A 24000-nucleotide genomic window follows, 5' to 3' on the forward strand; every position below is an offset into this window, starting at 1 on the left:
ACCTTTGTTTTAGACAGACTGATCCTCAGACCAAAGGCAGTGCAGGAGTCAGCTAAGCTATCCATTATATGCTGCATATCAGTCTCAGTGTGCAACAAAAAAAAAAACAGCATTGTCTGCATACAGTAACTCCTTGACCAAGACATGATGCAGCTTGGTTCTGGCATTAAATCTTCTAAGAGTAAAAATGCGACCTGTGGTTCGAAACTTTAACATGACATTGCTATTGCAACCCCGAAACGCATGAGCAAGTAGAGCAGCAAAATATAGAGAGAAACGAGTAGGGGCAAGAATATGACCTTGTTTGACACCATTGTCAACTGGAATTTCATCAGACAATTTTCCGTTAAATGAGATTCGAGCTTTCATGTCCCTGTGCAATTCCTTAAATATTCTAATGAAGGTTGGAGGACACCCTACTTTTTCTAAGATTAACCAGAGTGCATCCCTGTTAACAGTGTCAAATGCTTTGGTTAGATCCACAAACACTTGATACAGTGGTATTTGTTGTTCAATGTATTTCTCCTGGACTTGCCGGGCTGAAAAAATCCCATCCATAGTTCCTCTGCCAGACCTAAAGCCATTTTGTCACTCTGGAATAGCATTAGGACAAACATCCTCCAGTAATCTGTTTAATAGAAGTTGTGCGAGAACTTTCCCAGCAGCTTCCAAAAGCATAATCACACGTTAGTGGTCACAAACATTTTTCTGTCCCTTTCCTTTAAACAGGGTCATCAAGACTCCATCAATCCAATCCTGTGCAAAATTGACCTGAACAGGAGTTTTGTGCGACTTAAGGTGGTGACGTAGCCAGCTTTTGACAAGAGCACTCATTCACAAGTGTTGCATATACATGTATATAAACATGCATATACATAAACACACATATACATATATATAAACATACATATACATATATATAAACATAGCATAGCATACATATATTATATATACTATCACACAAATTCCGACTAAAGTAGGGTAAAAAATGCTCAGTCAACATATTAATGTACTTGCTCGAATTAATTCGACCTTGCAAGCGAACTATAGGCCCTGGACTATTGGTACTAATAATGCCCCACACCAAAACTGAACCTCCACCACCTTGCAGCACTGAAACTGAGCACCTAGATTAAATTCTTCATCTTTCCTTCGACGGACGTACTGCCTACGATCACTGCTTTGCCTACTTAACATGCTTTTGTTGCTAAACTGAACTTTTGACCAATATGATGAGTCTTGAGCTTCATTGCATCTGACGAAGTCTAGACGGCGCTTTCTGTTCTTTCCAGAAATCATTGGCTTGCGTCTTGCTACATATCCTCGTGAATTAAATTCCTTTAATCTGTTCTTGAGTGTAGTAAGAGAGCACTTTTAAATAAGATTGCACTGTTGTTGGATTTGAGGAGCCGTTTATAAACATATATATATATATATATATATATATATATATATATATATATAGACAATGTTGAAGAGCATTCTAGTGGCTACACGTCAAGCTCTAGTAGATCCATGCCCAGGAGAGTAAAGGCAGTTTTCGATGGTGGACACACAAAATATTGAAAGTTGACTAATATTGAAAACTTTTGTAAGGGGTGTACTCACTTTTGTTGCCAGGGATTTAGCTTTTAATGGCTAGATTTTGAGTTATATTGAGGGGGAAATAAATTAACTCTTATATATACTGCAGCCAGACTACTTTTCATTGTGTCAAAGAAACATTTTTTTCAGTGTTGTCCCATGAAGAGATATACTTAAATATTTGAAGATATGTGAGAGGTGTACTCATTTTCGGGCAATACATATATGTGCATGTGTGTGTATGTATATATTCACACACACACACATATATATATATATGCACATATTTATTTATTTATTTCAAGAAAACTTAATATTTTTATTTATTTTTTTTTTTTTTTACGGCTGTTCATTGTTGGTGGAAGAACTTTCTCGAGATAAGGAGATTTCCTAAGGAATCTTTTACTTCGGTTGACTGTTGAATGGCCATTGATGGCAAAGAGGGAGGAGATTGGGTAAAGGAAATGTGTACATGTGTATATATATATACATATACACATATTTATATACATATATGTATGCACATATAGATACATATATATGCACACACACACACATATATACACACACAATTATATATACACATACACACACATATATACATATCTGCAGACATATATATATATATATATGTATATATACATGCACACATGTACATATATATATCCACACACATACATATATACATATACACACATATATGCATATAAATATACACACATATACATGTACACACAAATACATATACACACAGATATACGTGCGCGCATGCACACACACATATGTATATACATATATAAATTCATATTCCTGTCTGTTTGTTTCTTTGTTCACAATTTGATTAATATATACAAAAGGTCCATTAGTTTAGTATTTCATTTATTTCTATATATAGTATGATTCTTTAAAAATTATACGATTAAGAGGTCACCTCATTTGTTTATTATATTAAGGAAAATCAATTGCACTAAATAGCTGTATGTTAGTTTAAGTTTCTAGTGAGAGACTTGTTTTAAGTGTTCTATTTAAGATTATTTCATCAACTCTAAATAGCAATTATATTGATCATATATTTAATTAAATTTATTTGGAATTATTCCTTCCGACATCGATATTTTTATGAAACGAGTAGAGTTATTTCCCCTGATGAGTTTTTTTTATATGTTCCGAAGTTCAAAAGATAAAAAAACAAACTTTTCCTAAATAAATGAATTTGGTAATTGCAAGACGTTTCTCGAGTGAATAAATAATTTCGTGTAGATAGAAAGATGTTTTGCTTTATTTTTAAATATTCGATACTTGACCCGGATTCTCGGGAATTCCCGTCAAGCATGGATTGGGTTAGACCGGCAATCATTGGTTTAAGTCGAGCGTTGTAACAGACGCTTTAAAAACAAACAAACCGGAAAAAATACAAATTTAAATAACAAAAATAACAAAAACCTACCTTTAAAGGACTGAAAATATTTTTACTAATTTTATTTCATATATTTTGTTTTTTTTTGCAAAATATTTATCAACAAAAAATTTGTTTATTTTCCTTCAAGAAAAGATGAAAGTTTTACTTTTTTCACCGCAAATTCTTAGGTGTATGTTTGTTTTTTTTCTTCAAGACTTTATTCAGTCAAGTTTTTTTTTTTTGGGGGGGGGAGGCATCCACAAAAATTATATATATATATCTTAATGAAAATACGTAAAAATATGTTTACGAAAAGCGTAAATTGTTAGATGAAAGTACAGGAAAAAAATTTAGTTTTTTTTTCAAGAAAACTTAATATTTTTATTTATTTTTTTTTTTTTTACGGCTGTTCATTGTTGGTGGAAGAACTTTCTCGAGATAAGGAGATTTCCTAAGGAATCTTTTACTTCGGTTGACTGTTGAATGGCCATTGATGGCAAAGAGGGAGGAGATTGGGTAAAGGAAATGTGTAAGTGTGCTACGATATTATCCCGCATTCCCTTTGCATACTTTTAAGGGTAGCCATTTTGGACGCTCATAAATAAATGATTTTTATCATTGTTAGAATCTCACCTGGTGGAGAGGGTATCACGTACTTCTTTTTTTGGGCGATCACATTTACAGGATTTTATCTGTTCTTTTATTTTTGAAATTGTTGTGTATGTGGGGGGGGGTCGACGTTACACATGATGAAAATGATTAATATCCTTAGTATAGTAGGTGTGTTCAAAATGGAACTTTCTGTCGACGTGGGCAACGCTGGGTACCCATGCTAATATATATATATATATATATCATAATACATATTATATACATACACACACACATGTATAGATATGTCTACATATCTATATATTTTCCCTGAAAATCTGTTCTGTTACTTTTTACTCATTTTATCTTTAATGTCTTTCCAAAAAATTCCAAGGCGTAGCTGTTGAAAAAAGTGTGGACAGACGAACAGACAAGGGTTGATTTACAGGTCCACTCTCATTTTGTCGGGTGACCGAAAAACGAGATACGGAAATTGTATTTTATTTCAATATAATTACTCGCTTAAATTACAAAACAACCCTATTTAAATGCCAAAAAAAAAAGGACTGTTGTTATGTGTATGCGAACGTCAAAGCTAACGCTTATGAGGCAACCTCCTAATCCACTGGCCCACAATGCTGATAGTGAAATAACGTTAGAAATCTTTTTATTTAAACCAATTCAAAAAATAATGCTTGATGTATGGGCAGTCTTTGAAGTCGTTTAGAAAGAGACAATTTACTGACCCTCCCTTTGTTTAAAACTTTATTTCCATATGAGAGAATTGACCGTTTTTTTCTATTTTTCACATATTATGTGGCCGAGGGATCGCTCTTCCCTATGGTATGGGTTTCAATATGGTCAATAGGCTGACAAAAGTTTTTAGTAGACATACACACATACACACACTAACAGATGACTGAGATTTATATTATAGAAGATAGATGTTACATATGATCAATTAATTGACTCACAAAATCATCATGATTTTCTTTATAATAGATTGGAGATGACTGTTGTTATATTTGGGCTGATGGATCTCTTTTCCATTTGAAGGTTATTGATAAATTGCAAAAACGTATCTTCTTCACAGCAACTTCTCTCTCTTTCTCTCTCATAGACGTGATGTTGCTAATGTCAGTCTTTTCTATAAATACTATGATGACATGTATTATTCAGATCTATTCCCTACATCCTTTGTTTATGTTCATTTAAGTCATTTGTCTAGTAGTCTCTATCAATTTGCTATTTTAATATCTCATTGTCGTACATTTTCTTATTTCAGTAGCTTCTTTCCAAGAACTGTAAAGTTGACTGTATTCCTCAAACCTTTAGCTTTGGTCTTTTCAAGGCATATCCTGTCTTTGTAATAATCATCTTTCATTCTTGTTAGCTCCTTAAATCAAGTGACTTCATACCTTGTCTCAAGCGATTTCCATAATAAAATAAAAACGATATGGAAATAAATTTAATAACATTTTTATTTCTAAGTACAAAAAACAAACATAGGTAACTATGTATTTCTAGGTACTAAAAAGTTCTAAAAATATGAAGGTTACTGATGATTTATCATTTTGAGACAAAAACAATTATGAAAGTAACATTTTTGTTAAAGTAGAGTAAACAAGAAAAAAAGAATTATCAGGATTAAAAAAGGGGTCACATTAGACAGGTCTACTGCTGCGTTTTTGCAGGTCCTTTAAGACAAATTGACAAGAACACAGAAAAATATTACCCTCGACACCAAAAAAGTAAAACTTATGAAAATTTAAAAAAAAAAAAAACGAAATAAAATGAAACAAATTAATATGCATTTCAAAAATGGTATAATCAATTTTATAATTATTTCCTCTCTCTTGCAACTTTTTATTTCTTCTTTAGAAGAGCATTACAAGAGGTGTGTGAATATGGATGTGGCTGCTGGGTTGAGAAGTATGGAGAGAAGGTTGTAATGGAGTACTGGGATAGGGATGAGCTGAATCTGAAATTGCAGACATTTGCATATTAAGTCGGGGTGGGGATGTCCAAAAGGCAAGCAGAAGGGAAAGACACTGCAGGAATGTCCCATATTTGCTTGTATTCCTCATTTAGCAATAACAAATCTCCATTCATGCACCAACAGACTTTCCATATTTTTGAGAGGAATGTCACAATGGATTCTTCACCATCGCCCCCCCCCCACACTGATCTTAATAAATCCATCCACCGTATCTCTCGCCCATCCCCACCTGCTTAAATCGCCCCCTGTTTGCTTCACTAACAAAAGATGAGGAATGAACAAAACAAAACATTGTCTTAAATATTCATAATAGAAATCATTCTTTGGAAACACAATTTGATCAGAAATAAAAACCCAGAATTTTCTAACGGGTGCAAGTGAATGCAGATTCTAAATTAGATTTCATGTTCTGCTGGAGAGGAGTGCAACTTCATGCTCTTATCTTGCACGCTGCATCTGTGGCATGTGCAATATGCAGGAATGGTTCTCTTATGAGTGTTGCACATTTTCTATGCTGGATGCATGAACACGTAAGCGATAGTCGGCAATTTACTGTCAACACTTTTATCCAAAGCTAAAGTGTGTGTGTGGAGGAGGGGGGCAGACGGGGTTATAGAGGTGTAGGGCAGCCAATACTTAAATGTAACCAGTCAAGTTGCAAGGAAATATTAAAGATGATATAATTCACGGTTGCTTCCCATAAAACTGTTTTCAAAGTTAAGAGAACAGAGATCAACTTCATAAATTGAAATATGTCCCCAGTAGCAATGTAGCTCAATGTTGAAGCAATTGAGTCAAAAAGTTCATCGATCAATTTTATGTTGTTCATTCATAGTTGAAACTGACTAATAACAATACATTGATAAAATGAGTTTCTTGATTGACTTAGGCGACAAAGTTAAACTTCTCCAAATGTTATTTTAACAGAATTTTTGAGCTAATGACTTCATATATCTTGCTTCTTTGGTTAAGCACTGTGAGAAGTGAAATCACCAACTACCATTAGCGAAAATACAAATCTCGTCATGAAAACAAATGAAACACTTGGTGGTAACTAACAGTATTTACATAAATATTGAGATTTTGCTTAATCACTACTCATGATTGATGGCTGAATGGTTAAAAAATACTGTCAACAGTCCAGTTTCAATCTTAACTTGAGGAAATTCCTCTTGCAGTTGCCAAAAATGACCCAAAATCACAAAGTTGATATTCAGTCACTTAAATATAACCAACTGAACTGCTCTCATCGTTAGTCTGGCATCAAAAAAGCAGACATTATATTCGAAAATTAGGTCAATTCAAATTAAAATTGCAAATGTGGAGGCCTAAACTCACACAGTGGAAGTCGTCTAGACATAAAGCTAAGTATCATATCTTTATTTTAATTTCTGTTAGAAGACATAGAAGTGGTGCAACACTTCTGTTTAGAGAATTTCCATCCAGTTTCTTTATAAAAAAATATCTTATAAACTTAAACTGTACTATCATTTTGTCTTTTACTTTTAGAGTGGGCAAAACATGCCCGATTTATAATGCATATAAACCTTTTGAGGCTATAAATACAAAGACATAATAACTATCACAAATAATTCATTATGTACCATTAATTGAACTCAAGTTGCCTAATAAAATCCCACAGATGCAATATGATGTGAACATAACATAATCGATTCCATAATCTGTGACTGTATTCAGAATACAAATCCAACAGAAGGAGAAAATAAAACAAAGTTAGTGAGCAAATAGAAAAATAGTGAAAGAGATAAAAAGCATATATTTTTTACAAAGAGTCACCGCTTATCAAGGCTCAGGGGCCACTCGAGGATAAGGGTTAATGAGTGTACAGTACTCAACGGGAAAATGTCATAATTGTTAGGAATGGAAATTTGTTAAATTGGATTACTTAAGGGGATGGTTCATCCAGACCTTGTTCATATTGGACTTGAAGACGACCATATTGTAGTCAGTTGAAAAGCAGGAAAACGGAACAGAGTTCCACAGGTGTGCAGTTCTAAGAAAGAAGCTTTGTTCATGAAATCTACATTTAGGTTCAGGCACAGATACAGAGCGAGGGAAATTATTGATAGTGGTTTCAACTAGACAAGTGTTTTTTGTGAAAGTCAGGCCAAAGGAGGACCATAGATTGGAGCTCAGACAAGCACTTGCCATGAAAATAACGATAAAGCAGAGATAAGCTCACAACATCTCTTCTGTGGGAAAGAGGTTGCAGTGAAGAGAAAAGGGTATCCCCCACTAGGCTTTAAAGTCTATTTTGAACTCTGTCAAAACAGAATAAGCTGCTTTTAGCAGCTCCTGCCCAGATGTGGCAACAGTAGTCCATCCTTGAATATACTTGGCTCTTATACAAGAGAGAATTATATCAGCAGTGAAATATCTACTGGAGTAGTAGAACGATCCGACCAGCCTTGGCAATGGACGATGTAATTGTTCCATCTCAGATTAAGAGTAAAGGTCAGACCTAGAAGCTTGTCAAAACATGGAGCCTCCCCAAGACAAGAGCCATTCATTTCAGTTGATGCCATACAGGGATCAGAACATTGATGATGGAAAGATAGAAGCTTGGTTTTAGATGCATTAAAAGTAACCAGCCACCTCTTTCCCCATTGCACCAGGTGATCAAGATCAGAGGAGAGAGAATCAGAGAGAACTTAGTCATTTACAGCCTTTAAAGTGTTGCCATAGATGGTAATGTTGTCAGCATAAATGTTTACAAATGATCTTAGGATGTGATTTGGGAGATCATTGATGTAGATCAGGAAGAGAGTTTGGCCCGGGATGAAGGACTCCAGCATTAATACTGTGAGCTTCTAATTTCTGCCCATCAACCACGACTCTTATAAACCTATCAGAGAGAAATGATTTAATAATTGAGAAGACTATACCATAGCTGGAGATTTTGTGAAAGAGACCTTTATGCTATGCTCTATCAAAGGACTTTGATATGACAAGGGCAATTGCTCTAGAAAGGAAGCCTTTCTTGAAAGATTCGCTAATCCTATAAAGATATTACATCTGATGAGGTGGTTGACTACTTCTCTATTTAACACAGATTCCAGCAACTTACTCATGACACACAGGAGACTGATTGGTCTGTATTGAGAGGGAGATGACCGATTACCTGAACTTTTAAATATGGAACATATTGATGAGGTTTTCCAGAGTATTGGGAAGCAATTCTCTGTAAGACAACGCTTAAACATATTTGTAAGTATGGGAGATAGTTCTGGTTGAAGCTTTTTGAGCACTATAATAGGAATGCCATCAGGGCCAGTTGTTTTACTGGAATCAAGGTTTCTGATTAGCTTGGCAACATCATGCACAGATATGTGTATGTCACATAGTGTGTTTTCAGACACCAGAGGATAGACTATGTGTGTGTGTGTGTGTATATGTATATATATATATACTAGCAAAAGTACCCGTTGTTGACTGGGTTCAAAAACAGCCTACAGAAAATGGACTCTGATTTATGAAAGTATGATAGGTTATGAAAAGGAAGGGTTGGAAATTTAAGTTGAATTTGGGGGTATCAAAACCAAAGCAAAATATGATGAAAGTAAAAATAAAATAGATAAACCCCATAATTTATTATACCATACCTGTTCACGCTGAAACACTTATCACAATATTCTGTGGATCTATATTAAAAAAACCTTGTTAAACTTTGTGACATATTTCCATTCTATGGAGGTCAGGTGCGAACGAACACCCCATAATTTTATTATACCATATTTCTTCAAACTGAAACATGATTATCAAAGTATACTTATGCAGATGGATATGAAAAGTCTTTATTAAATTTGTGCCTATTTCCATTCTATGGAGGCTAGGCACAAACGCAAACCCCACAATTTTATTATACCATCCCCATTTAAGTTAAAACATACTTATCAAAGTATTCTCATGTACATCTATGTCAAAAACACTTGTAAACGTTTTTTTTTTTAATTTTAAAATTTTTTATTTCCATACTTTGTGGACCAGGCGCGAATGCAGACCCCACAATTTTAATGAACCACTATTCTGCAAGATCAAACATACCCATTCCTGTGTCTCGATACATCCTCTATCATTATATGTAATCAGTTTTTTAAAATAGTAAACCATATAGGAGCCTACTCGTCACCAGACACACACACATACAGACATTCAGCTTTATTTATATATATATATATATATATATATATATATATATATATGGCATAATCATGCTGACGCACCGGTCCTCATCAGATCACTGAAGTTAAGCAATGTTGAGCCTGGCTAGTACCAAATGGGTGATCATTTGGGAATTCTAGGCACTGTATTTGCTCTCCACTTATCTAGGCATTGTTTCCAGTCGTCCTAAACCTCCACTCATCACTATTTATTATTACTAATAACTCAGGATAGGTGTCGTTGGAGATTGTGCAACTGTTCCACAAAAATTCCATGCAGGCACCCTTATAGTGGGTATCCATAGGCTGTCGAAACTGACGTTAGATGCCATATATACATACATATATATATATATATATATATATATATATATAACTACTTAATTTACTCACATAAAATTAATATAAGAAAGTATAAATTTATGTGTGAACTTTAAGTATTTACTTGAAAAGTGCTCAATACATAGGTAGAGCTAGTTAGTAAGTTATAAAATATATATGGTGATTAAGCTACACTGAATATTCCGCGTTTCATCCACTCTAGGACTCTTCAGGCTTATGCTCGAATTTTGTGGTTGTTTGTAGTTTTTATATACGCATCTTCTATTGAGATTTTAGTTAGCCTATCAGCTTTCTAATATCCACCGCACCCTTCCTATCAGCCAATGAGCATGCACTTATCGGACAAAGGCTTATTTGACCTCTGGTTGATCTGTTCCTTTGTGTGTTCTCTATTTAGCCTGGATATCTAGTTTCTTGATCTGTTTTAAATCTAGGTTAGGTTTTTTTTTTTTTTTTTCGAGCATAAGCCTGAAGAGTCCTAGAGTGGATGAAACACGGAATATTCAGTGTAGCTTAATCGCCATATATATTTTATAACTTACTATATATATATATATACATATATATATACATATATATATATGTATGTTTGTGTATATATACATATGTGTGTGTATGTGTGCATGTGCACGCGCGCGCATTAAGAAAACTCAAACCAACATTTTAGCCGTTTGCATAATAATTTATTTCACTCCCAGGTTCTTCAAATAATATCACTCAGTTACTGAAAATGAATGTTTCCACCGTTTTGGTTAAGTTATGGCTTAAATGTTGGTTTAAGTTTCTTCTTGCTCTGTATTGCATTGAGCTCTCTTACTCAAGATTTCCTCTTGAAATCACTCCATCCAGACATACATACACACAGATGTATAAGATTTTAAGATTTTAAAGTAAAGAAAGGGGTAAATAAACGATGTTAGATGGATAAAAAAGAAGAGTAGGTATTATTTAGAATAGAAGAAAGAGTGGATATTTTAGAATAAATGAGGGAAAAGTTTAAGAGAGAGAAATAGAGAGGGGGAGTAGATTACATTTTAGTAAGAAAAAGAGAATGGATGTATTTTAAATTAAAAGAGGCTTGTTGTGTGAATATAAATTGAGAGAGAGAAAAGGATTATCATAGGGAATAAAAGAGAGAGAAAAATGTAACGATTGTGTATGAAATAGATAAAGCAAGCACTATTTAGAAAACTACAGTGAAAAACTTTGAATCATAAATTATCAAATATACAGTCCGTGAAATATCTAAAAAATAATAAAATAAAAACAAGCTACACATACATTTTTTCAAAATTAAAAAAAATATATAAGATAAATTTTCAGCTGATGTAATTATTGATATATGGAAACATTCTCCTTGTCTCGATGGAAACTCTAGAAAAAAAATGGGTGGTGCCATTCGTTTTGCTTCAAGGCACTAAATGTGATGACTGAGTGATATGGGTACTGCTTTTTGGAGAGTCTCTTGGGGGGTAAAAAAAAAAGGCAGTTTGTTTGCAAGGAGGTGCAGTAGAGCAGGATTTTCAGAATAGATAAATTTCTCTTTTTGGTGCAGGTGCCTTACTGCATAAAATCAATGTCTTGGAGAAAAGTTCGCATCAAGGTGAATGAAGCATGAATTATTTAGAATAGCAGAAATTTCACACCAGAAGCAGATCTTCAAAGATTGCCTTGCTAGAAAATATATAAAACGTTAAAACCCAATCCCATCAAACGATATATCCTTTTACATATTATACTCAGAATTTATAGACAAATAAATCATACAAGTTAGGTTGTAGTTAATTTTACTAAGACTCATAAAGACATTTATTTTATGAAAAAATATATTTATTTGCTATAAAATGGAATAAGGGGTAAACAAAGACCAAATAAAAGACAAACATGTGATCAACCAAACTTGGTAATAGCAAATACACTTGTTTGGCATATGCTTGATTACAACCATAAAGTAAATTTTTCTAAGGTCACAATGATTAAAAATATGCATCACATTCAAATGTAAACAAATTATTGAAACAGTTCTCATTGCACATTCTAACTACATAATAAAACAGATTACTGATCTTTTCAACTTATATTCGACAAATGATAATTGTTGGTATGCCAACAGTTATTCCATTTTTCCTACCAATTTCTCACTTTCTATTTTGCTTCTTTTCATCCCTTCCCAAGCCATTTTACTTCAATCACGATTCATAATTAATCATATTTCTCTAACACCTTGATCATTTCATCTAATTCTTTTTCTCTGTTCAATGTCACTAATCATATTCCATTTGACCTACCCACATTTCATCTGGTCTATCCTTTCCTTTTATCCCACACGTGTACTTTCCTCACACTTTCTATGTCATATCTGCAGTCGTAAATAAGTTTACAATAAATCATAAGAAAAACATCGATTATTGTCACATGGCCTGTTTGTTGTGATTTTTTCATTTTATATTTTGTCTTCATTTATGCCTTGTTCCAGTTTATATATATATATATGCACCATTCTCTGCATTGCCTGTTTTATCAATATTGCTAAACAGATGTGCTTAAGGCTGAGATTGAAACTGGATCATTTTTTTTGGGGGGGTGGGGGGGGGAGGGGGTAATCCGAGCTTCTATCATTTGCACCACTTTTACAATACATAAAACAAGGAAATTTTACTTTCATATCTAAGAATGCTCCACTTGTGTTTACAAATATTTAATACACATATATCAATAATAAACGATATATGTATTAGTGTTGAAATGATTAATTGGAATCGGAAATAGGAAAAATTGGAACGTTTTAGGATATCGGAATCCTAACATGTTTTTTTCTGATGCCAAAAACGATTCCTTATCTTTTTTTTTATTTGATTTTGTTTAAAACAAAAATCTGCCCACTACTGGTAGTAATAATAATTTAAAAAAAAACTATTTATTTTAAACTATTGAAGAAGATCACGTGTTTCCACATTTGAGAAAATATATGCACAATTATTATTATAAATATTTAGATTTATGAAGAACTGAAATTGGGCATTTATTATGGAATCTTCCCATCACTAATATATATATATATATATATATATATATATATATATATATATATATATATATATATATTATTTAGTTAAACTTTAAATTCAGGACAGTTTTGTGATATCACTGGCAGTAACTTATCAATGTAAATATGATTGAGAAGAAGATTTTTTCTTTTCTTTAATTTCTATATTAGTTTTTCATATCTGTGTGATAGTTTTCAGAACTTCAAAGACGAACATATAGCATCTGACTCTAAAGAGATGATATCTGTTCTACCAGGTAAATACTAATGCAGCATCTGTAAGCTTGAAACTGGCATGAACTTCATCAAATGCAAAACATACAATTAAGCAGTGTCACAAAAGGTGCACTAACTTGCTAGTGTATCAGATGCAGCATCTGTGGAAAGAGAACTTGTTGCAGGTGTCAAAAGAGTCAATAAATTCACTTATCAAGAAAGCACAACCGATTTCAGTGATTGAAGTAACACAACTATGATATACATCTGCCACAGTCTTCAGGCAACTGTCAACAATTTTACAAAATGTAGGGATCCGACATGTACTCTTGTATAACTATGAAACAAGTCAATGATGAAACATCAGAATGCATGGAAAAAATTGCCAGTCTCTCTCTACCAGTCTCCATTAGATAGTATGTAGTCCAACAATGTCTCAACTGTCATCTGAAGTGCTCCAAAGTGGGTCCCACATTAATCTTGATGGCCCAAAGAACATGTAGTGCTTTTCTGAGCTGATTAAACCTTTAAAATTAAATAAAAACACTAACAAGTTATCCAGTTATGTAGAAATGTAACTTACCTTTGTTTACATTTATTTGTTTTTGGACAACTTTTCGAATCTGTGTATAGTACCCACCCCCCTCACCAAAATATTGATTGAAAAGTAACATTTTTGATTACAAAAACCACAACAAAAAAAATCGATTAACCATTCCAACATTTTAGCAACGTTTGGCTTCATCCATTGACTGCTGGTCGAGCCCAAGCCATGATTGATGGAAACTCCCAAGGCTCCGAGTAAGATTCTGCAAGAGTACCGTTTTCTTTTCATTTTCGTATTTTTTTTTTTACACTTTTGAAGTGCATTGCTGTACTAAGAATATAAGAAACATGCATTTTTCTCTTTTTCTTAGATTTTTCCATTACGCCAAATTGAGCCACAGCAATGCGTCGCAGGGTACAGCTAGTATATATATATATACAGTATAACCTTGGGATACGGTTTTTTCAGGTTATGATGTGGAATACAATGTTTTTCTGTCCTCTGGTTACAGTGTTTGCCCTACTTTACGGTGTTATTTATAATGTTATTTGATTATATACATGTGTCTTATATACTGTAAAGATTACTAGAATTAAATTATCTACCCCATCCCCCAATTACCATAGACAACTTCGACATTCGTCTTAACTTCCTTAATTAAATTGAAACAGTGATAACATTTTAAAAAGATTGAAAGAACAGGTAATTTGTGATAAAAACAAAACAAAAATAAAACAAATGTGTACTCTCTTGATTACATAAGATCCCTTACAAGCAAAAGAAGGCCTCATTTGACATTGCAACACCTCTGCGATCATATGCCTATGTCTTGCTTTAAACCCATACACTGATTCAGAAGTTTTGGTTGCTAATTTAACTGCCCTTCAACACTTTGAGAATGTAAGGGCAAATCTCGCTCTGTTACTATTCCAAAATCAACCTACCCTATTGTCCAACTAGTTATAATTAACTAGTTGAATGATCGCTAAAGTCAAATCCACCGTTTTACTTTGGTGATATTTTGTATTATACATGATCTGTATCGATTATGTAAATGTGAATGGGACACCCATTGGAGTCGATTAATATTTATTTAGTAATTCATAGCATTGATGATATGCAATTGATTAGCGATTGGATGGCCGGGGAGGGGGTCTAGCTTTGGATGAAGACAGGAAATGAAGCCAGTATTCCTTGCTGACCATCCGGAAATACATTAAATAATAATAAAGCAATAAAAAATAAAACAACACAGAGACAGAGCATACAAATTATGAAACATGCAATAATTATGTATAAATTCGGTTTATTTTATTCATTTGTTATAGTTCATATAAATACATACAATACAAAATACAACACAAAAATAATACATAAGGATACACGCACACACGCATTATATATAAGTTAGATATGCTTAGATATTTGTATTACAGGATTTACTTCTAATCTAATTAATCAAACACAGCTATCAGGCGTGAGGGGTCTAAATGTGGGCTATATTTAGTTTGATTTAGTACCAAGAAAAGAAATGAGGTCCGGAAGCCCTTTGTGAAAATTTAGATATCTCTAATTTTTTGTGAAATTTTAACAATAAGTATTAAACATGATTTAATAGATATTCCACAAATTTCAGTTTCTTAAGAATTTTTAAGGGACATAAGATGGGAACAACCTAAGAAAATTCGCATACATTATAATTGCATTTTGATTTTAATCTATGTAAGAAGATATAATTCGAAGAATTAATTTCACACATTCAAGGACAGTTATTCTAATAGTGTGTATGTGTGTATATATATATATATATGATGAAAGACATATTCAGAAATTTTAATGTAATGTTCAAATTTTCACCTTTTATCAATCTCGTATTTTTATATACTTTTATAATATATATCATCATTGCACCCGTGTGGTCTGATGGAAGTTCCTTACCTCTTTATATATTTTCATTCATTGGTAACAATAAAGTCAATGAAGTTTATTTTTGTATATTTGAATAAAACATTTTTTCTCATGAAATAACTGATAGATGGTCAAAAAATAGTGTTAAACACTTATTCAGCCATCTACTAATGACTTAGAATTTCATACAAAAATATCTAACAAAATTCTCAGATTTTGTTCTTTAATGGTAGACGAGATGTTTTAATGAATTTAGAAATTCTGATTTAAAGATAAAGTTTATTTATAATTAATTTTTTGTATTTAGTGTACTCCTACAAATAAAATCAACTTTCACAAATAAAAACCCAAAACAATCGACTAGCTTGGACCATTATCCACAATTTCTCCAACTCTCTATCTGTGCCCAAATCTAAATGCAGATTCCATGAATAAAGCTTCTCTCCTAGAACTGCCTGTCTGTGGAACACTGTACTGCTTGCCTGCTTCCTGGCCGACTACAGTATGGTAGCCTTCAAGTTAAACTTGTAAACAAGTTCTTATTGAACTGTCCTCTTAAATAATCAAATTCTACTCAACTTACACAATTAACGATTACTACACTATCACCTTACATTCATTAACCCTTATCCTTGAGTGGCCTTTGGACCTTGATAAGTGGTGACGTGTTTGTAAAACAAAAAAAAAAATCTAGCACAGACATATCAAACTCAGAATCCCTCCACGCTCATAGGAGTTAGTTTGTATTGTCATACGAACGACACTTCTACAATTATAACTGAAGTTGTTTAATATTTCAGAATATTTCTCTTTCAATTTAGAGACACGTAATAGTTTGTTACTCTTCAATAATGCAAATACAAATGGACATGTAGTTTAGCAAAACATAACAAAATAAATTAGCATGAAATAATGTTCTTTATTTCAATACATTGAAAATTTAAATTCATAGTTCAATTGTATCCGGATGCAGCAGCAACACATCCAATGCGCATAAATGATAATATTTCACAATAAAACGGACAACTATTCAAACTCTTTCCATGTTTTATCTCAAAGCTTGAAACCACTTGTTGTCAACAGTCTTTGGTATGTCAGGCTGAAATTTCTGTGTAGATCAGAGTTTTATCAGAGATGTTCAGACAACCTAGTTCTCTGAAAAGTTTTGACATGAACTATTGTAAATCCCTCATGTGTTTTCATAATGTAACTGCCTATAACTTCTTTGATAATAAAGATAGTGTTAAATTGAGAAACGTTGTGTCCGTGCCATTCTAAAGTTTCAAGTATGTATTTAATGTCAAAAAAAGATTTCCTAAAGCAAATAAAGATAAGACAATTCCAACACCCTTTGTATTTTGATATTTTCTTTTCCTCCACTTTCTCTATGCTTGTGTCTGAATGGGCTGCAAATAAGCTTGCAATGGGCTGCAAGCAGTTCACGAGCTGCATGTTTGACATGCCTGTTGTAGTTCAGGCGAGGTGACAGAACTTTTTCTGCATTATTTTATTTCTCACAGAGCAACTAAGATAAGTGTAATATATCCTGGTCACTAATGGTATTAATAACCACTTTGTGATTTCCCCAAATGTTGATTCAGAATTTATGTTTGAAAAGACAAATTTATATTCAACTAGCAGAATCGTGCCCCGGCGTTGCCTGGGAAGTATAGAAAAAGAATGATTTAACAATATGGGGCATCCATATGTCTCAATGAGTAAAGCAATAACAATATTGCTAAATCGGAAAAGGTAAAAGGTATATGAAAAGGTAATTGGGGGGGGGGAAGCATGATTCACACCATCTGGTAATAGTGTAAATGAATGATTTTGAGCTTTTTTTTTTATTAAGTGAAGAATTATTTACAAAACTATTTTAGAGATAACTATTAAATAAAATTTATGTATTTATGAAAATGATGGTTTAATACAATCTGTTCTGTGTTCCAAAAATAATCAAATATAGTTTTGGAGGTGGTGATTTTATGAGAGTGGAAAAGATATGTGTAGGAAGATTTCAGTTATCTCCCTATAATTGAAAAATATAATTAAATAAATAATTGAAAAATATAGAGGGGAAAAAGAAGATTTTGTTACTGTAGATTTAAAAATTATTTAGGCTTATATGTCCTAAGAAAATTTTTGCCTGCAAGTCAAATCAAAACTTTATCCATCATAAGTGATAGCATTTGAAAAGACCATCTCTGCACCAAAACTGTAATATCTCATTCTCTCTTGAATGACAATTATGATTATTGTCTCATTAAGAAAATTATAAAAACAATAAAAAGAGTTAAAATTTCCGAGAATTAAATTCAGTTTACTAGTCATTATTGTTGCTGATTGACAAAACACACACACACACATATATATATATATATATATATATATGAACAGAAAAATACAGACATATATATGAACAGAAAAAGACACACATATATATGAACAGAAAAAGACACACATATGAACAAAAAGCACACATATGAACAAAAAACACATATGAACAGAAAAACACACACATATATATGAACAGAAAAACACACACACATATATATGAACAGAAAAACACACACACATATATATATATGAACAGAAAACACACACACACATATATATATATGAACAGAAAAACACACACACATATATATATTAACAGAAAAACACACACACATATATGAACAGAAAAACACACACACATATATATATGAACAGAAAAACACACACATATATATGAACAGAAAAACACACACATATATATGAACAGAAAAACACACACATATATATGAACAGAAAAACACACACATATATATATGGACAGAAAAACACACACATATATATATGAACAGAAAAACACATACATATATATGAACAGAAAAACACATACATATATATGAACAGAAAAACACACACATATATATGAACAGAAAAACACACACATATATATATGAACAGAAAAACACATACATATATATGAACAGAAAAACACATACATATATATGAACAGAAAAACACATACATATATATGAACAGAAAAACACATACATATATATGAACAGAAAAACACATGAACAGAAAAATCACAAATATGAACAGAAAAACATACACATATATATGAACAGAAAAACACATGCATATATATGAACAGAAAAACACACGCATATATATGAACAGAAAAACACACGCATATATATGAACAGAAAAACACATGCATATATATGAACAGAAAAACACACGCATATATATGAACAGAAAAACACACGCATATATATGAACAGAAAAACACACGCATATATATGAACAGAAAAACACACGCATATATATGAACAGAAAATACACATATCTGAACAGAAAAACACACAAATCTGAACAGAAAAACACACACACATACATATGAACAGAAAAGCATGCACATACATATAAACAGAAAAACACACACACATACACATGGACAGAAAAACACACACATATATATGAACAGAAAAACACACACATATATATATAAACAGAAAAACACACACATATATATAAACAGAAAAACACACACACATATATATAAACAGAAAAACACACACATATATGAACAGAAAAACACACACATATATGAACAGAAAAACACACACATACATATGAACAGAAAAACACACACATACATATGAACAGTAAAACACACACATATATATGAACAGAAAAACACACACACATATATATGAACAGAAAAACACACACACATATATATGAACAGAAAAACACACACATATATATGAACAGACAGAAAAACACACACATACACATGAACAGACAGAAAAACACACATACATATGAACAGAAAAACACACACATATGTATGAACAGAAAAACACACACATACATATGAACAGAAAAACACACACATATGTATGAACAGAAAAACACACACATATGAACACAACACACATATGCATATATAAACAGAAAAACACAAACATAAGCGTGTGTGCACATGTAGATTAGAAGTTTAAGAATTATGTTTCAAAGAAATATATTTTGCATAAAAAAACTTCGATAAAAATATAAATTGATTCAAATAAAAACGAAAGTCTGTTTGGATTCTATGCAATTTAAAAATGTTAAAGCTTTCTTCGTTTTGTCCATGTGATTCAGATTTTAAAAAATTCATACAATGTCAAAATTACAAGATAAATTACGTTTTAATGATTTGTACAGATATAGTGTTTAAATATTGTTGGCATCATTTTAAATGCCTTTTTATTTTTCCATTGTCATCTTATTAAATTTACATTAATATTTTAGTTGAATCTAAAAACGGGAGCTTTAAATATTCTTCTGTTTTTAATATAAAATAATCTTCACTCAACCTTACAGTGGATTATGGGATTTGGATGTAAGAGTTTAATCAGCATAATGGAGGTTAATGTATATATTCATGAAAAGTTGCCTATAGATTTGAATATATCCGAAGAGTTAAACGGAAAGATGCTTAATTAAAAATGTTAAATAAAAATAAAATATATTCCTGACTTTTTACCTGGAAACTTTCCCATCTAAAACGATAGAAATAAGGTTAAATAATGTTTTAAAAGTCTTAAAAAACAAAAACAAAACCATAACATGTTGAAGTGATATTAAAGTGTTCAACTTGATGAAAACAGAATGGCGATTGAATAACTTCAGCACAAACACAAATTTGTTTTGTTTACTAAAGGTTTTTACTGTTTATCTTCTAAAACACTGAGGTAAAAAGAAGATTAAGCAATCTTAAAAGCAAAACCCGTCTATATAACTGTCAACCTATTGTTATCTTGTTGTTAGATTTCCAATTTGAAATGGTTGTTTTCTTTTCTGTGAAGTTATATAATTCTACAAAAGACGAAGGCTATTTTCAAATTTCAAAATATATAAACTCTTATAACAGTGTTTATTTAAGAAAAAAAAATCAGTGTCGTATTTCTAATCCATTCACACATCGGATTGCAGATTTTTCATTGATTGTTTTATATTTTATTTTTACTGACGATGCCGTTTAATTCACAAGAAAGTTTTTTTTTATATTTTACAAATCTATACTGATGCATTTTTTGCTGATTTTTATCTTCTGATGAAAAGAGCCTGTCTTTGAAAATCCATAAATTAAATATTATTCTTTATTTTGATTCCTTATTTTAATATTTGATGAATTAATAAATATTGTAATTTATTCAATTTTTATTTTCATCATCAATTTTCTTATATATATAAATATACATGAGAATTTTAAAATTAAATCAAGGTCAGAAATGATTTCCTATTCGACAGTTTAAATGCTTCCAAATTTTTCATTTAGTTATACATTAGTTTTATTTCCAACCATTAACAAAAGGTTAAAATGGCTGCCTTAGTTATAAAAAAACGTATTCGCATTTGGCAGATTTAATTTTGTTATAATTTTTTTTATGAAATGGGATTTCAAAAAGTTTGTTCCAATACATATGCCATTGCATTTTTTTTTATTTAATAAATAACCAATATAACTAAAAAAAAATATGTGTAAGTCATGTAGAGGCGAGAATTACTAAAACACAAGTGGTAGCATAATTTTATTATATTACTGTAAAAATATAAGGATATCAATTTTTCTCGGTCAAAATAATAGGGATTTTAAAGCGTAGAATTTGATAGAATTTAAGTTTGCACCAAATTTACATACATGTGTGGTAATATTTTTCCGTTTACCTCATTTTAAAAAATGTGTCACTATTATTAAAGGCAAGTTTCTTTATTTTTTGATACTATTTTGTCAGGTTAAAAATAAGGAGGGCTCTCCTATTAGAGTATTGAAAGGCAACAATGAATTCAGTATCAAATATGTTCTGTTAAACATTAATTCTTTAATCATGACGACTCTAAATATGAAAAGGTGTGTTTTAATAAACTGACAACTGATAACATTGTCACTGTAAATTCTATTATAATAAGAGAAGAATAGAAAATTGTTACACATTCATTTTTTACTTCAGGGGGAGTATTCCTTTGGAAGCAATGATAAAGAAATCCAACAAGATTTTTTTTACTCACCAAAATCTGCACCAGGTAAAATCTGGATTATGTCATGAGTATTCGTGTCCTTTTCATTGCTGTTATCAACATCTTTTTGCACTGAAATAAAAATTAAAAATCTAAATTCAAAGTAAATTGGTATCAAAACATTAAACACTATTTCTGATTAAATGTTAATTAAGAAAGATGAACATTCCCAAATTATTTATAAAATGGCAAAAACAATTAAAATTATAAGTGCTTCATATGCTAACTTACTAAATAACGTATTATGTTGTAAATTTCTCCATCTCTCGTGAAAACCAATCCGATATAATCATTTTTTATAGCTGCCTTTTTCAACAGCCAATCTTGTTTGACGATTCTCTATGGAGATGGAATGCTGAAGATTCTGTGTAGCTTAATTGCCATATATTTTTATAAAGTACTACCTAGCTCTACTCACATATTGGACATTCTTGAAATGAATACTGAAAATTGATACATAAAATATTATATCATTTAATATATATGTGTGTGTGTGTGTGTGTGTGTGTGTGTGTGTGTGTGTGTGTGTGTGTGTGTGTGTGTGTGTGTGAATCTATTCACACACATAGACAAGTGTGATTTTGTTATGGAATAAGTTGATATGATCTCCCCCTCCACTGCGGTCAGTATGGATTTCAAGGCTAACTGACAAACTGAAAGGGCAGTTCTTTAGAGCAGTGGTGGAGTCTGTCTATGTTTACGGTGCTACAACCTGGGCACTCACCAAATGATTGGAAAGGATTGGTTATGCGTATTATTTGAATTCTTTAAACTACTGTTCTTATCTTGAGTGTGATTTTCACAACGTTTCGGTTGATTTAACCTCCGACCTTCTTCAGGTGTATCTTGTCAAACTCGGAAATGTTTCTGTCAAACTCAAAAAGTTTGACGGAATTTCGAACGGAACCCTTTATTTACTTTACGGAAGTAACATGCTCTTGTTCCATCAGCCATGAGTGGATAGAGGTCCTAAGTAATTTGTAATTATATTTTTTTTGTCATTCACACTGAGAATTGAATCTTCGACCTTCAGGGGAATATCACTTTTTACAATTGATTCTTCCAAGTACTCTAACCACTGCACCATAGGTCCTTGCAAACCTGAAGGAGGTTGAAGGTCACATCGACCGAAACATTGAAAATAACACTCAAGATGAGAAGAGTTGTCCAATGAATCCAAATAATACGTATGAATGAAATGTTGAAAATTGTTTGTCTACATAAATACATAGTTATTCATTGTTATCACAAATGACATTACAAAAATTGCCTTTTTGTACTATGGATTCAACAAATATGCAGTGAGAAATCCCCGGTTTTCAATAGCAGTAGCCATTTTGGTGCAATCAGTTTAAAAATATACAAAGATTTTGCTAAAGTAAGGAGATGTTTCTAGGAATGTTGGGGCGATTAACTGGAATTAGGAATCAGAAATCTTTGGGATATCAGAATCTGTATTAAAAAAATGTGTGCTTAATTTCCAATTCTGATTCACACATTTATTGTTTTGTTTAACAGTTAAATTTTTATTTTTGTCACAAGTAAAAATATAGACGAAAATCTCACAAGGAAGTTTACATAATCTTGGATATGATACATAAAGGGAAAACATTAAGAATTTAAAAAATTAAAACGAAAATTATATCTAGATAAGAACTCGTCACTTATCTTTCCCCCCTACCCACAAAATATTGAAATTCTACCATTTAAAGCGATTTTAGAAATGAATGGGGAAAATAAAACAGTATCGGTAATTGTATTAGAATCGATAAAAATATTGGAATTGTCTTATCATTAGTTTCTTGTAATTTGGAAGCATACAAATATACAATTTTGTTTATTAAAAATTTAAAAATGTCATTTGCATAGTTTTTCTTTCATACCAAATGATTCTTTTTTAAACTTTCCAGAATTTTAAAGTGAAACAAGACTTAAAATAAAAACAAGATAACATTGATTTTTCTAAATGTCTTTAATTTTAATGGAGTTTCTTGGATAGTTTCCAAATGAGGAATATTCTACAGACAATTTTAAAACATTGTAAATATTTTTCTTAAAAATTTTGCAAAAGAAAACTATAAGATTATGTAATGAAATCCTGAATTTTATACATGCAAAATATTACAA

General features: G+C 31.6%; 1 protein-coding gene across 6 annotated transcripts in view; it reads right to left on the minus strand.

Annotated features, from left to right (window-relative positions):
• The window catches only part of LOC145296850 (mutS protein homolog 5-like), a 1881756-nt gene that overhangs the window by 856042 nt on the left and 1001714 nt on the right, over positions 1 to 24000 (minus strand). For all 6 annotated transcript variants that reach the window (XM_080142982.1, XM_080142983.1, XM_080142984.1 and 3 more), the window contains one exon: positions 21865 to 21945. In XM_080142982.1, coding sequence (XP_079999108.1) covers positions 21865 to 21945 — 81 coding nt within the window. The remainder of the gene's footprint in view (positions 1 to 21864; positions 21946 to 24000) is intronic.

Source organism: Euprymna scolopes, chromosome 17, assembly GCF_053919585.1.
Source record: "Euprymna scolopes isolate OS-2025 chromosome 17, ASM5391958v1, whole genome shotgun sequence".
Lineage (NCBI taxonomy): Eukaryota > Metazoa > Mollusca > Cephalopoda > Sepiida > Sepiolidae > Euprymna > Euprymna scolopes.